This window comes from Aureobasidium pullulans (assembly GCF_000721785.1).
Source record: "Aureobasidium pullulans EXF-150 unplaced genomic scaffold scaffold_6, whole genome shotgun sequence".
NCBI classification, from domain to species: domain Eukaryota; kingdom Fungi; phylum Ascomycota; class Dothideomycetes; order Dothideales; family Saccotheciaceae; genus Aureobasidium; species Aureobasidium pullulans.
This window is the reverse complement of record NW_021941026.1, coordinates 1,108,664-1,122,455: the sequence shown is the minus strand read 5'-3', so window position 1 is coordinate 1,122,455 and position 13,792 is coordinate 1,108,664. Positions and strand designations below refer to the sequence as shown.

At 52.0% G+C, this 13,792-nt stretch overlaps 5 protein-coding genes across 5 annotated transcripts; 3 read left to right on the top strand and 2 right to left on the bottom strand.

Annotated features, from left to right (window-relative positions):
- Positions 1–3,439: 3,439 nt before the first annotated feature.
- On the top strand, positions 3,440–4,211 carry M438DRAFT_270754 (uncharacterized protein; the record flags this gene model as incomplete). The annotated part of the gene is made up of 2 exons (XM_029900417.1): positions 3,440–3,587; positions 3,634–4,211. Coding segments are annotated over 2 exons (726 nt in total), but the record flags the coding sequence as incomplete, so codon positions are not given.
- A 1,519-nt stretch (positions 4,212–5,730) lies between these two features.
- M438DRAFT_191234 (uncharacterized protein) lies at positions 5,731–8,511 on the top strand. The gene is made up of 4 exons (XM_029899251.1): positions 5,731–5,808; positions 5,959–7,966; positions 8,068–8,448; positions 8,509–8,511. The coding sequence occupies exons 2-3, from the start codon at positions 5,974–5,976 to the stop codon at positions 8,079–8,081; spliced, it is 2,007 nt and encodes a 668-aa protein (XP_029762321.1). The 5' UTR covers positions 5,731–5,808; positions 5,959–5,973; the 3' UTR covers positions 8,082–8,448; positions 8,509–8,511.
- Positions 8,512–9,170: 659 nt separating this feature from the next.
- Positions 9,171–10,213, top strand: M438DRAFT_334054 (uncharacterized protein; the record flags this gene model as incomplete). Its single annotated transcript, XM_029903672.1, has 2 exons — positions 9,171–9,286; positions 9,331–10,213. 2 exons carry the CDS (start codon positions 9,171–9,173, stop codon positions 10,211–10,213), a joined length of 999 nt encoding a protein of 332 aa, XP_029762320.1.
- A 728-nt stretch (positions 10,214–10,941) lies between these two features.
- Positions 10,942–11,714, bottom strand: M438DRAFT_294455 (uncharacterized protein; the record flags this gene model as incomplete). The annotated part of the gene is made up of 4 exons (XM_029901844.1): positions 10,942–10,990; positions 11,044–11,128; positions 11,180–11,306; positions 11,433–11,714. Coding segments are annotated over 4 exons (543 nt in total), but the record flags the coding sequence as incomplete, so codon positions are not given.
- A 75-nt stretch (positions 11,715–11,789) lies between these two features.
- Positions 11,790–13,450, bottom strand: M438DRAFT_344524 (uncharacterized protein). The gene is made up of 3 exons (XM_029905249.1): positions 13,220–13,450; positions 12,861–12,987; positions 11,790–12,811 (listed from the first exon to the last, which is right to left on the bottom strand). Exons 1-3 carry the CDS (start codon positions 13,430–13,432, stop codon positions 12,267–12,269), a joined length of 885 nt encoding a protein of 294 aa, XP_029762318.1. The 5' UTR covers positions 13,433–13,450; the 3' UTR covers positions 11,790–12,266.
- Positions 13,451–13,792: the final 342 nt, after the last annotated feature.

Sequence of the window (13,792 nt, the reverse complement as noted above, 5' to 3'; positions counted from 1 at the left end):
AAGGTGGGCGAGAGGGATATAAGTTCATGGCACTGTGGCTTTATTGTTTGCTCCACGCATATGCATATTGAAATGGCGGTCAAAGTTGTGCAAGTAAGTGCATTGTGGAAATTCGAAAAGCCTTCAAGGCTTGCTGTGATTCTCTGGTTCAAGCAATCTCTTGTGCCGCTCTTTGAAGACCAAGTGGCAGTCACGGAAAAGTCGTGGCTTGGAATGTGGAAGTTGCATTTGCATATGAATATTTGGTCAAGCAGGAGGGTTGCATTGTGAATAATATTCATGTGACAAGACCATCCCACCATTCCTCGGACCGAGGACTTTGAAGAAGGTCTGGCTCTCTCGACTCAAGGTAAGGACGTTATTCTAGAGTATTAGTGTCATCATCGCGAAGCAAATGGGCGTGTCACGCTTCCTGCACGAAATATTGGTATCAGATGTACTCATTGCGTTTCAAGCGGCTACAAGGGCGTGGACTGCGTGTGAGTGGGCCTTATAGCCTCTCAACTCTCAGGAAGGAGGGAGACAGGCACGCTTTATCTCCAAGCGATATACCCAGGCGCCCATACGGTTGTTGAGTGGTAGAGGCAGGCGGCTGCTTTTATTAGTTGCGGTCATATTGGATTGTGTGGCGGCGGCTCTGGGGGAGTTTGGCTGAAACTTTTACCCTTTTTAGAGTTGCAGGTGACAGGAGACAAAGACCTGGTCGAGGGTGGTTGATTGGCGGCGACAAGACGAAAGAGGTCGATGATCAACTATTTCCGCAATGTAGCCCCAGCTCATACGGCAGTCAGTGATGAGAATGTACACTTGAGAAAGAGTGTCAGAGGGCGGAGAGTCAGCAGGGTGATCATCGTTGCAATACTTGACGTATCCGTTCTCCTGCATGAAATGGTCCAATGGAAAAGAGGGTCCCTCTCGCTACTGTACAGTGAATAATTAGTTAAACTGTGCATCATCCCGCCTATCTTTATTTTCCGCGTCAATCACAGTTCTTCGCGACATGCATGTGTAGCTTGTCTCTAGCCTCGTTCTCCAACAATAAGAAGCGAGGCAAGAGGTTGGGACATCGATGCAACCTTTTCTTATCAGGTTCAAATGGCTGTGACAGGTGGTGATGTGCGAAACATTGAGACAAAGGCATGAAGCTGTGTGAAAGCCTCCGCTCTATGGGTGGAGATGTGTTTGAGTACGGGCGAGCCCGGCCGTGGCGTGAACCACAAAGCACCTATCTTTGAGAATGCTATGTGAGCATTTTGACAGCTTCTGGCCTCGTAAGACCATGCGAAAATTGTTGATCTGTCGTGTCCGGTGCAGTGGGAGAAAAAACCGGACTGCACGAGGCACGCCGGCTCCGCGCTGTCATATGCATGAGGGCACCGGGGCGGTACGGATAACAAGTGCAATCTTTGTCCCCTCATCTAACCAGCTTCTTCGCGCGCTGTCAATTGGAAAAGGCCCCTTTCTCCTGCGACAGAGAGGGTCCATATTTTCTTGATGGAATTGCATTGGAATGAGGACTTTCGTTTGGTGGGTGACAACCTGACCCAGCCACTCGTTTTTTGGACCGTGTCAGCTTTCTCGGGTTCTGCAACGATTGGATTGATCCCAGTCCGCCGCTTGTGAATGGTTGTGCGGCCTGCATTGCGATCGCATAGCACGACACCCTCGCTCTCATCTCTCGACGGTCAGCCTGCAAGACATTTTCCCGGCATGCATTTCGCATACAACAACGAGCCTCTGGTCAGATCGCCTGAGATGGCGTGTTATACACAGACGACCTCGATAGGCGCTTTTGAGAAAGCAGTGGAGCAGAGCAAAAAGGTGGATACCTGCCTATTAGACTGATGTGCTGGCAGTTCTTGCACCGCCATGCAGAGCAACTTTTGCCATGGTTGCCGCTGGAGCCGACTGCTTTCTGCTGCAGCTATGCTCGAAACAGACCTTAGTGCATTAACCTCTCCGCCTATTTTGAAACCTTGTAAGCGATACAACAAGACGAATTCTCCGCAAACTCTTCTCGACTGGAGGTCGTTGTCTTTGCCTGACACACTCTTGAAGTTACTCACGCGTTTGTTCCCTGCATGCGCCTCGTTTGGCGTATCCAACGGCCTTGGATTTCGAGAGGCTCAAGCAACTCTGTCAGTGAGATCGGAAGTGCTCACCAAGGGGCCAACCGGGTAAAGCTGCTTGTATATTGCACCGCTTGGCTTAGAGCGAAGCCAAAACCCACAGCTTGATATTGATATCGCTCCACGTATAACCGCATGCTTATCACAGTGAGCGACAATCTTAATAGGCGAGCGTGTAGACAAACGGCCATGAACCTGAAACCACATTCCAGTTGAAGAGGAACTCAGCGGGAATACTGACACGACGCCGGTTACCGGATTCCTGCGTGGTGGTAGTGCAGACGTTACTGCTGCAGGATGAGGCGCCGTCGATCAGAGGGTTGCGAACATGGCAAAGCAAACATTGGGAAACCCCCCGAGGGCCCACAACGGGACGGTGCGCAGTGGGGAGCAGCCAACAGACAATGAGGCGCGAGAACCGCCCGTTAGCCTACCACATAGCCTGGAAAGCCTTCTCCGGGCAAAGATATGGAGTTGAGATACAACGACAATCAACAGGAAACCCGCCTACAGTACTCACCTCAGCGTCAATACCAGAAAGCTCAGCCACGGCCATCAATACCGGATGGACAGCACACTGCAGGAGCTGGGAATGGATGATGTAGGCCAACCCGAAGATGAGGAAAAAAGGAAAGCCGAGCCAGACTCTCACTGGCACCAAACGCGGACTAGTCGCCAAATTTAGGGCAAAGGAGGAAGGCTCGCTTGCGTGCGGCGTGCGGCAAGGCGCTTGGGCCCTCCATGATCTGACTCGCCCGTTCCCTTGTACCTGCCTTTTCCTTCGTCTCTCCCACCTTCTTTTAACCCTTTAGATCCGGATTCCTGGGTTGAAGCCTTTTTGTCTGGAGGAGAACCTACCGTCTTTCGTTCTATACTTACTCGCCCTTCCTTTGGTATTCAGAGAGCCGACCAAGGAATATCGTTGGCTTCAGTCTTGACCGACGCGCCTGTTTCCTCACCAAAAGGCAGCGTTTATTTTGGGCATCATTGATTGCGATTCGACCGCGTATCTCACCCCTTCCCTATCAAACCAGCAAGGGTGAGTCTCCGAATTTCCTCTATGCCTTGCATCTTCCTTTTCGTGGGACTCTCATGGCCACGCCGATGTGATGGTAGCTTGGTCCCAGCCAGACATCTGGATGCTCAGGCTCGTCCGAACCTTCTTTCCTTCTCCAAACCACCGTCACGGACCCATAGACCAAACCCAACCAACTGTGACTGACCATTCCCGTCGCTAGGCTACGCAGTTTTACCTATATCACTGCTGCGCGTTGAATAAATCACATACTTGATTCGTTATCACTGTCATCATGGAATCCCGTGTGATCCCAGTCCCCAACGAGACTGTAGCTTCTTTCTCTCGCACCACGTGCGATGGAAGGCTTTTGATTTACAAGCTCAAGGTTCTTCAGCAACCCGAGCGTGCTCGCGCCTGTGGCTCTGGTGCCAAGTGTGCGTGTATCTCACGAGTTCAACGCCGAGCATCATACTGACGCGATATCAGCATCCGCCGACCGTCGCCCTGTTGACCCCCCGCCAATTGTCGAGCTTCGCATCTATGACGGTGAAGAGAAGGACTCCAACGATGTCACTTTTGGCATGAACGCCAACTACTTCCTGTTTGCGACTTTGGAACAAGCACGTCCTATTGCCCAAGGACGTGTTCCCAACAATGACCCCGCCCGCCTGACCGTCCTGACCGGTACTCCTGTTGCCGGTATGGTATACCTGGACCGCCCCTCGCAAGCCGGATACTTCATCTTCCCGGATCTTTCTGTCCGCCATGAAGGCAAATACAGACTTGGTTTCAGCCTGTACGAAGAGCTCAAGGATCCCAAGGATGCGGACCAAGCAGATGAAGCAGCAGCCGCTGCTGCCGCCCAAGGAGAAGCCCAGATTACCCACCGTTTGGAAGTCAAGTCCCAGCCATTCACCGTCTTCAGTGCCAAGAAGTTCCCTGGATTGGCTTCGAGCACCCAGCTCAGCCGTACCGTAGCCGACCAAGGATGCCGTGTTCGTATCAGACGTGAGGTCCGCATGCGTAGACGTGAGAAGGGTAAGGACTACGACGGCTATTCGGACCGTGGCAGACACTCGGCTACCCCGGACAACTACCAGCCTCACATGGCTGGCCCTCATCCTGCCGCTGATGCCGCTGACCGCGAGAGATCGGCCAGCATCGCCAGTCATGTTTCCCTTGCAGCTGCTCCTTCTTCGCGTCGTCCATCCGGACATGACATGGTTCAAGCTTATCCTCAACCCTCGTACGCCCCTCAGGTTGTTGCCCAACAGACTGCTGCTCAGCCTGCCCCTTCTGCACAGCCTCAGTACTCCCAGGCTCCGACCCACCAGTATGCACCGCAGTATGCGCAGTCCCAGCCCCAGATGCAGCCTCCTCAGATGCAGCCTCCTCAACATCAGATGCACTACGGCCAATATCAGTACCCTCAGGCTGCACCTCCCGCCCCCACTCACCAGCACACTTACTACGGATACGGCCATCCCGCTCAGCATCATGCACAGTATGAGGAGCCTGCTGCTGCAAGAACCATGAGCGTCGATTATGCCCATGGTGTCCCCGCACCTGCCGATCTCCGCCGTCACTCGATGATTCAGGCATCATCGTACCCTCACAGCAGCCAACCTCAGGCATACTCTTCTCAGTACCAGCAGCCTGCTGCTTACACACCTCAGCAGACGCCTAAGATGAGACAGATGAGCCAGGCATCCTCGTCTGGCACATCAGCAATCGCACCTCACGTTCTGCCTCCCATCAACACTTCTTTGGTCCCCCAGACCAAGCTTGAGATATCACCACCATCCAGCGCAGTGTCTCAGAGCCACTACTATGACATGGCCAGAACCTCTGAAAATGGACAAGTCAATGGCAAGCGTTCGTATGACCGTGTGTTTGACACTCGTCACCTCACTGGACCCCTGAGACAGGGAGCCAGACCTTCAGTGTCTTCTTACGGTCATCTGGTTGCAGACGATGGTAATGATAGTGAGCTCGCCGAGTTGGAGAGTTTGAAGATGAGCTACAGACGTGCAGATGGACGCGAGATTGCTCGTCCCCTTCCCCCCAGCCACGACTAAACGCCCAACAGCAGATAGATATCGGCACAAGAGCGGTTTCATATGTACAGAAGGTGGAACAGCGACTTTGATCTCTTTTGTGCGAGTATAGCAGAGCAGCGGGACATGTAATTGTGGAGGAAATAGAGGTGTCACCGCGAATAAGAGACTGAGAAATTACCCGACGATAGCCACGACAGACATGACACGCAATGAAAAGACTCAACGAATTGAACAACTGATGTTACGGACGTTAACTGTGACACGAATCATGGCATATTGAGTAACAAAGGATGATATATTTTAGACGAGCGGGTAGTATGCAGCGGTTAAGTGGTTCGGTAAGCGCAGGGTCTCAACTTGGGAGCTCTTTGTGAGACGTGCGCCAAAGCACGCGCCGAGCTCCTGCTCCACAGAAAAACGGCGGTTCATGTTATGTTTTGGCGGCAGTGTCGGGACAACCAGACGTCAATCTGCATTTGCGCCTACCACGTCTCTCTCTGCCTTGACAAGATTATAAGACTTCTCGGAGGACGAGCCGGATTGGTTGCCAGCAGAGATCTCGAATCTTTGAGCAGATGCAGGGTCGCAGCTGAAATCGACGGTAAGTGGGGAAAGAAGCACCACAGGTGTGAGTGCCGTGGTGTAAACAAAGGCTGCCGTTGGCGGGATTGCATGATTGCAACGGCACTCGTTCACTCTTCGCATCAGCAAAAAGCGCAGAAATAAGATCGACTGACATCGTTGATTGCAGGACCTCAACAACAACATGTCAGACGACGCAGGAATGTACGGCGAGTTTGGACAGGCCTTGGAGCCGGTTGCCAGCGGAAGCAAGCGAAAGCGTACAATGGAATGGGCCATGGAAGTGCCTGAGGCAGACGTGCGTCTGCCCGTCGATCATCATGACAGAGAGGCCAATCACGACAGCAGACACCAAGACAACAATGACCAGGACAAGCATGGCCGACACACACCAAAGCGAAGCCGCCCGTCGCCGTCGCCCAAGCAGCAACCTCGTAGCATCCGCCGCAAAGACGCCCGCTACGGCCTCTCGTCGCTCAACAAGCGTCACGCCGAACCAGCCGACGTCGATGTTGACATTGTCGACAACACACGGCCTTCTCGCTTCCAGGAAGGTAGCATGTCGGACAAGCCCAGTGCGCAACCCCCGAGTGTCTTTACTCGCGATCACTCGAACTCCGGTGTGCCCGCTCTGGCTAATGTCGACCACCTCATGAGCCAGTATCATGAAGAAAACTCGACCCCGTCGGTACATCATCAGCTGAGACCAACCGTCAACCACCCTCTCCAAGACGACCCTGTCGACGATCGACCACCCCCACCCGCCAGCGTCCCCACCTTCGACTCAATCCCTCCCTCTACGACGGCATCAGTCAAGCCGTCAGGTGGTCTCTTCCGCTTCGGCAAGATGTTTGCATCGACCTTCAACCCGGCAAATGTATGGGAGTCGTTCTCGCGCACATGGAAAGAGTCCAAGGAAGACCTGACTGTTAGAAACATTGAGGAGAACCGCAAGCGTGCCCAGGCTCAGCCTGAAGCTGTGCCGGACGACAAGGCCATGTATGAACAAGCTTATCAGGAACTTAAGAAGTCCGGCCAGTTCAACTTTACCGTCGTTCCCAACAAGGCCCTGACTTCGCCTCGCATCGGTGGAAGCAGCCAGTTCAACTCGCCCACTCGTCAACCTCTGACCTCGCCCCGTCACGCTGCCGCATACGCTCGTCTACGCCCAGATGCCGACTTCCCACACTCGCGCGACACTTCTCTAGACTCGACTGGCGATGCCGCTGCCCCGCCACAACTTGCTGCTCTGTTCAAGCGCTCGACTGAACCTCTCACCGAACCTAGGTCGCCGCAACTTCTCTCTCCCGAAAAGCCTCTCAGCAAACGCAAGTCGTTCTTCACTCTTCGTGGTGCTTCTCTTCGTGCTCCTTCCTTGAGTTCGTTGAGACGTGGCCGCTCTCATGCAAATCTGAGCGAGACGTTTGTGCCTACTTCGGAAGACAAGAGAACTCCTTCCTTGTCGCCAGAGAAGCCCAACTTTCACAACCACCTCACTCTCCAGTCGCTTCCTCGATCCCAGTCGAAGAGGGAGCTCAACAAAACAGTGAAATTGAACAAGCGTGTCAGTGACCTCGAGTCCAAACTTGCTGATGCTCGCCGTGAATTGAACAACGCCATCACGAACGCATCGCCGCTTCCTCCACTTCCTTCCCGTTTTGAAAAGTTCACTCCTACCTCAAGATCCAAATTTACTAGGGCTAGATTTGGTTTGAGCAGTAGCAAGCTACCTTCGCTTCCTTCTGAGAGTCTGCTACAGGCCGAGACACTTGCTAAGGCTCAGAACACACCTTCACTCGTCAGACCAAGACCCACCCACTCTCAGTCGTTCGACTTGACCCACCTCCGAGACTCAGACCACCGCAGGGAATCTGTCATCGTCATCGACACGCCCCGCTCTGAGATTCAGTCGTTCTTGCCTGTCGATTACTACCACGACCCAATGGACCCAGCCGCCATTGCCTCTTCTGAGGCCGCGGATCAGAGTGACGTCGAAAACCGCCCCAGTCTGGACGCCAAACTCAAGGCGCTTGAGGCCAGCGTCAAGTCAAGACACAACAAGAAGACTCCTACCAAGAAGCGTAAGAGTGCGTCCAAGGACGACGCCATCTACAAGCCTCCTGCCGACGAGGAAGAAGACGAACTTGAATACGTCAAGGAAAAGCCAAAGAAGAAGCGTAAGTCCACGGGCAAAAAGGCAGCCACTGCCGAGCCAGCAAACGAACAACCTGGATCCGATGTCGGCCATGGTAAGATGATCAAGACCAACACCAAGAAGCAGGACAACAGTGAGCAGCAGGCTACTGGAGAGGTAATCGACCACAATGCAGTTGGCCGCTCGAGCCTGGACACCCTCGATCCCATCAACGAAGAAGACAACATCCTTGTCGCCCCCCGTGTCGATTCTACCCATTCCCTCGTCCCATCGCAGCACGACTCTGCCTATTCCAACGCCGACGCCGAATCCATCCACGTACGCACCGAGCCTCTCAAGTCGATCCTCGTGAACAAGCACGAGACTGTCCGTCCCAGCTCCAGAGGTTCGAACAAACGTCCTTCGTCATCGCAGCGTCGTTCCTCCCCTCCCCCCTCCGCCGTCTACACGAAGCCCACGCTCGTTGCTATCGAGAAGCATCACGTCATTACCGTCACTCCTGGGGTCGGTTCCGTGCCTGCCATGCCCACCACCACCTTGAAGACAACCCTGACCGAGGAACAGGCTAGCGCTGGCGCTGGCTCCAAGCAGTGGGACTGGCCAGAGGACGTCTTCTGATCGCAGCCAACTGGCATAATCCTTTGCTTCGACGCCGTTGTATCTGGGCCGAGAAACTCAACCTGCACATATCACGACTGCCACCTCTCGACAGTACATACGAGACGGCCTCAACCTCCTTACGACCAGCTAGGAGGATTGCTTAAATCTCCAAACACCCCTCTTGAGTTGTTTTCTGCTTTTTCTGCTTTCTTTGCCTTCTTGCACTGACGATTGCTTTTTCTCATTCTCCACTTCTTGTCTCTTCTTTTTTAATACCTGCCCTTTTTTGCTTTTACCATTCACGAGGTCTCACGAACGACAGTCACGATTTTTTCAGATGATCGAACCCGAAGCACAGCAGGAAAAGCGCGTCGAGGAATCACTTCGTATATGCGCATTTTTGCATATGGAAGGAGCGATGGAAATCACAGCAAAAGCCTCTTTCATGCATATCGATTTGTCTTCTTCCCGGGAAGGAGTATTTCTGATGATAGCTCTTTCCCTGCTTTTGTTCCCTGCACATTCTGTTTATAGGGAAGGGGGAACAGTCGCCCTTTCTTTCCACTTCTTTTCACGATTCCAAAAAATGCAAATTTTGTCTTTTCAATCATTTGAAGTGCAATAACATGACTAACCGGAATCATTACAAGTGCAGTGCGAATTATCCTGTGTTCCCAAACCGCCGACCTGCTAAACTCCATGCACTGCAAATTCCGCCACCAACCCAACTTGCCAATCCGATGTGGACAATCCTTGTTCAATAAACTAACCCTGCCTTGACTACAGTTCCATCCTAGCTGGCGCCGACCAAGTGACGAATTCGGTGACTGTAGAATTGCAAGATGGAGGTATTGCGAGAAGTGAGCTGATCGATGATGAAGCGCTGGAACTGCTACTACTGGAAGCAGAAGAACTGCTACTACTGGAAGCAGAAGAACTACTACTGCTGGATGCAGAAGAGCTGCTTGAGGAAGAAGAACTGCTGGAGGAAATGGAAGCCGTTGCTGAAGCGAGTGCGGCCGAGGATGAAATTGAAGATGACGCTGATGAAGAAACACTGGACGACGATGAGGAGGAAAGGCTAGAACTACTTGAGGAGGACGCGCTGCTGGACGATGAACTGGATGAAGAAGAACTGCTGGACGATGTAACAACGCGTGCGAATCCGCTCAAGGACGAAGATGCCGAGGACGAAACCGACGACGAAACGCTGGAACTGCTTGACGACGAAAGACTTGAGCTTACGCTCGAGGAAACGCTACTCGACGCGGAGGAGCTGCTTGATGATGAAGAACTGCTAGAAGCCGATCCTGACGACGATGAAGATCTGCTGGAGCTGCTTGATGACGAAAGGCTCGAACTAGTTGAGGAGGATACCGAGGACGAAAGGCTCGAACTTCGTGATGACGACGAACTTGAACTGCTGGACGAGGATAAACTTAAGCTGCTACTGACGGATGCAGATGTACTACTGCTTGATGATGAAGAAAGGCTGGAACTTCGTGATGATGATGAACTGGAACTGCTCGATGACGATAGGCTGGAGCTACTTGAAGAGGACAGGCTGGAGCTGCTCGATGAGGAAAGGCTGGAACTACTTGACGACGATACGCTGGAGCTTGATGAAGATATGTTGGATGAGGTTGCGGTGACGGAGAAAGTTATGTAGGTAGAATAAGCAGTACTTCCGCTACTCACTGCATAAGGACGTTTTGCAACAAGAGCTAAAGAAGTTCCAGCACTGTCGATGAGCTGGCCGTCTGAAAGGTCGTACTTTAGGTTGCACACCCCGTCCTCGTAGATAGCGGCCATACATTGGGAATCCGCCGAACATACTGTAAGGCAAGTCGACAGATCCGGTTCTTCATATTGCTGATCGGTATATCCAGTAAAAGTTTTGTCACAACGAAGCAGGTATTGAGTACCTGAAGAATCCGTGAAGGTAGAACCATCTCCTTGGGGACAACCCAGTAGTGTCGGTGTCGGTGTAGGTGTACTCGGGGCAGCAGAAGAGGCGGGCACAGCCAATACAGACGATGCACTCGACGAAGATGAAGAAGAGAGTGACGATGATGAAGAAGATGAAACCGATGACGACGAAGAGCTCGAAGCAGAGCTAGCGCTTGAAGATGATCGAGACGATGACACCGAGCTTGAAGAAGAGGAACTCGATGAGGAGGCCGAAGAGGCAATAGTCGGTGTAGCCGCAACGACTCTTATTCCCCCAACGTTGTTCGTGTTGTATGCTGTGACGAATGAAGCAGTTGACACAAATTTGAGATAGCAATTACCACCTCCTACACCGTTAGCACTAGCTCCAACCCACTGAAAGGCGTTGCAGACTGAAGGCGAAGTAGAGGCGGTGTAGGAATCACACTTGTCAAAGCATTCGTTGAAGCCGTAGTTGGCTTGCAGCGCAGTAACTCCGACTCCATTCGTATCGTTTCTGTTGAAGAAGTTAGAAAGATAGCATAGTCTAGGTAGAATAGGCTATTATACCCGCAAGCAATCACATAGTTCACACCATTGAAGTCGGTGACAGTCTGGAGATTTTGTGCCGGGCAAGAATTGGTTGGCGCGGGCTCTAGGAGGCGTAAGTCAGATGGCGAGAATGATCCGGGGATTAAATACATACTAGGACCATACCGGGCCATGATTGCACCAATTCGAGTTGATACAAGACCATCGCTGTTCAATGATTGAGCAGTACCGGATTTCAAATTGCAACCACCAGGCCCATTACCGTTCGGAGCTCCGTTGACCTGGAGGGAAACGTCAGCATGAACTTCCCGAACAAGAGAGTCAGGTGTCCTATCGGTTGGTTTTGATGCAGATGATCGCTAGACGGCACACCATTGTGTATTTGCACGCAGATGAAGTGGACTCACATAGGTAAACCCACTACAACCAGGAGCGTTGTCGCAGAAAGCGAAGCAGGCGGTCCAGTTACCAACGGAGGATGATGGAACCGCACTAAATTGAGCTCCAAATGTTCCGGCACCACATTGGTACCGATAGAGGATACCTTGGGCATCGGTCACTGCGTATGTCTGTGTACCAATAGCAGTGCATGTTGCAGTGGCGACGGTGATCTGTCCATCTGAGCCTGGAGTCTGCCCGCTTACTATGGCAGCAAAGCCGATGGCTAGAAGGGCTGATTGGGGCCTCATTATTGCTGTTGACACACGAACGAAGGTCGTAGAGAAAAGTTGACCGCCAAGAGGAGGGCGACCAGATTGTTTTTGTCAGGGTTGGCTCCAATATGAGCAACGAACAAGTCAACATCCCTTGCCAAGGCTATATGCAGAGGTAAGGCAAGGGCAGAACGGCACAACGCAGACTAGAGGAATGCAATATCGTTTTCTCGGATTACGAGCCGTGCGATAGGTCGATTCTGCTCGCCCACCGCGAACTAAAGCAGTTGGTATGTCGCCATGACTTTGTTGTTTGATCTTCCTTGGTTTCCTTATACATTCGAATAGTGAAAACGAAACTGGTCAAGAAGCGGTCCCATTCTATATTCCTGTCGGTTCGAGGAAATCACGAGTGTCGTATCTCGTCGTGTTTAGTGCGTAAAAGGCCATGGAACTAATGGCGTTATAACGCTGTGCGTACACCGTACTTATGTTTTCTCGACTTATCAGTGCGTTGCAAATGTTCCTACACACACACAAGCAATCCTGAACCGTCGGTTCTGAGCCAACGAGTCGTTTCCATCAAGCTTAAAGTTCCGCTCTCGACGGAGGTGTCCAGGTGACCGAGACCGTAACCGTGGAGCTGCAGGATGGAGGATTGGCCCCCGAAGAAGAGCTGGATATCGATGACGATACCGAAGCTGAAGATGGGTATGCTGCATCTGTGTTTGTCGGAACAGAACCAAGATCGGTCGTCGTTGCCATAGCGCTGCTTGGCGATGGGGTTGATGCAATACTTCCAGCGAGTCTGATTGCACCGACGTAATTCTGATTGTATACAGTGTTGAATTTGGGAGCTGGTTGAACGACCTTGAGATAGCAATTACCAGATCCAGCGCCGTCAGGCTTTCCAGAGTATTGCCAACCGGTACAATTTCCTTGTCCGGTGACGTTGTAAGTATCGCAGAACGCAAAACAGTCATTGAAGTTGTTGGCCGCTTGGACGAGCTGACCTTGGTTGGTATTGGAGTTACCGGTTGTATCATAGCCACAAGCCATCAAATACTGTTGACCGTAATTGTCTACCACAGTCTGGGAGTGGACTGCTGGACACGCGAAAGTAGGTGCAGGCCCTGCAACTATTGAGCTATGCTGGATTATTGGGAGCTGATCAATACATACTGACGATATTGCGCGATTTGAGGCCGGCGACTCGGGTACTTGAAAGAGTGACAGTACTTGCGAACGAATTACCGCCGTATTTCAGAGCACACTGGCCCGGTCCGTTTCCGTAAGCGACACCTGCGTTCTGTAGGCAAACATGTGGTCAGCATGTGTGATGTGAGCTAAAGTTGCACAGATGGATACTGTGTGTGGCAGGATCAATACTCGTCGCAAGGCAGAAGGCCTGCAAACCATGTCCTCCAAGTCGTTCAGCCATGCGATGCCCCGAAAATGTGATCAAACGATCTAAGAGAGATACGAAGTCAAGATCTCAGATGAGCATTGACCTGAGGCTTCAGCAAAAGTAATCGACTCACATATAGGAATCCTGAACAGCCATTTACACCAACAGTGGTATTGTCGCACCAATCGAAACAGTCTTGCCACGATCTGATACCACTGGCTGACGGTATGTTCGTCAACGCAGCGCCTCCGGCTCCACCACCACACATATACTGATAAACAGTGCTGGCAGCATCGACGAAAGCGTATATCTGGGTCCCGGTGGTGGTACATGTTGCAGTGGCCATAGTCGTGATGTTGTCCGGCCCGACGCTCTGTCCTGCAACCAAGGCAACAAAGTTAGTGACCATAAATGCCAATTGGGCCCTCATGATGATTTCAAGACACGAATAAATACCCCGTAGAGATGTCAATTTGCTAAGTGGAATAGACTCAGGTTATTATACTCGAGTACCTGGGTCCTGCCTCCATTGAAGATCAGCAACGAATAGACGATGTCTCTTGCCAAGGCTATAATTATGCAGATGTCAAGCAAGGGCAGAACGACATGGCGCCACCGCGAGAAATGTAACGCTGTGAGAGTGCATTACCGCATCGTCCCGGCCTTTCCTTGGCTCGGTAGTCGAATCAGAGTAGATGGTGGATAC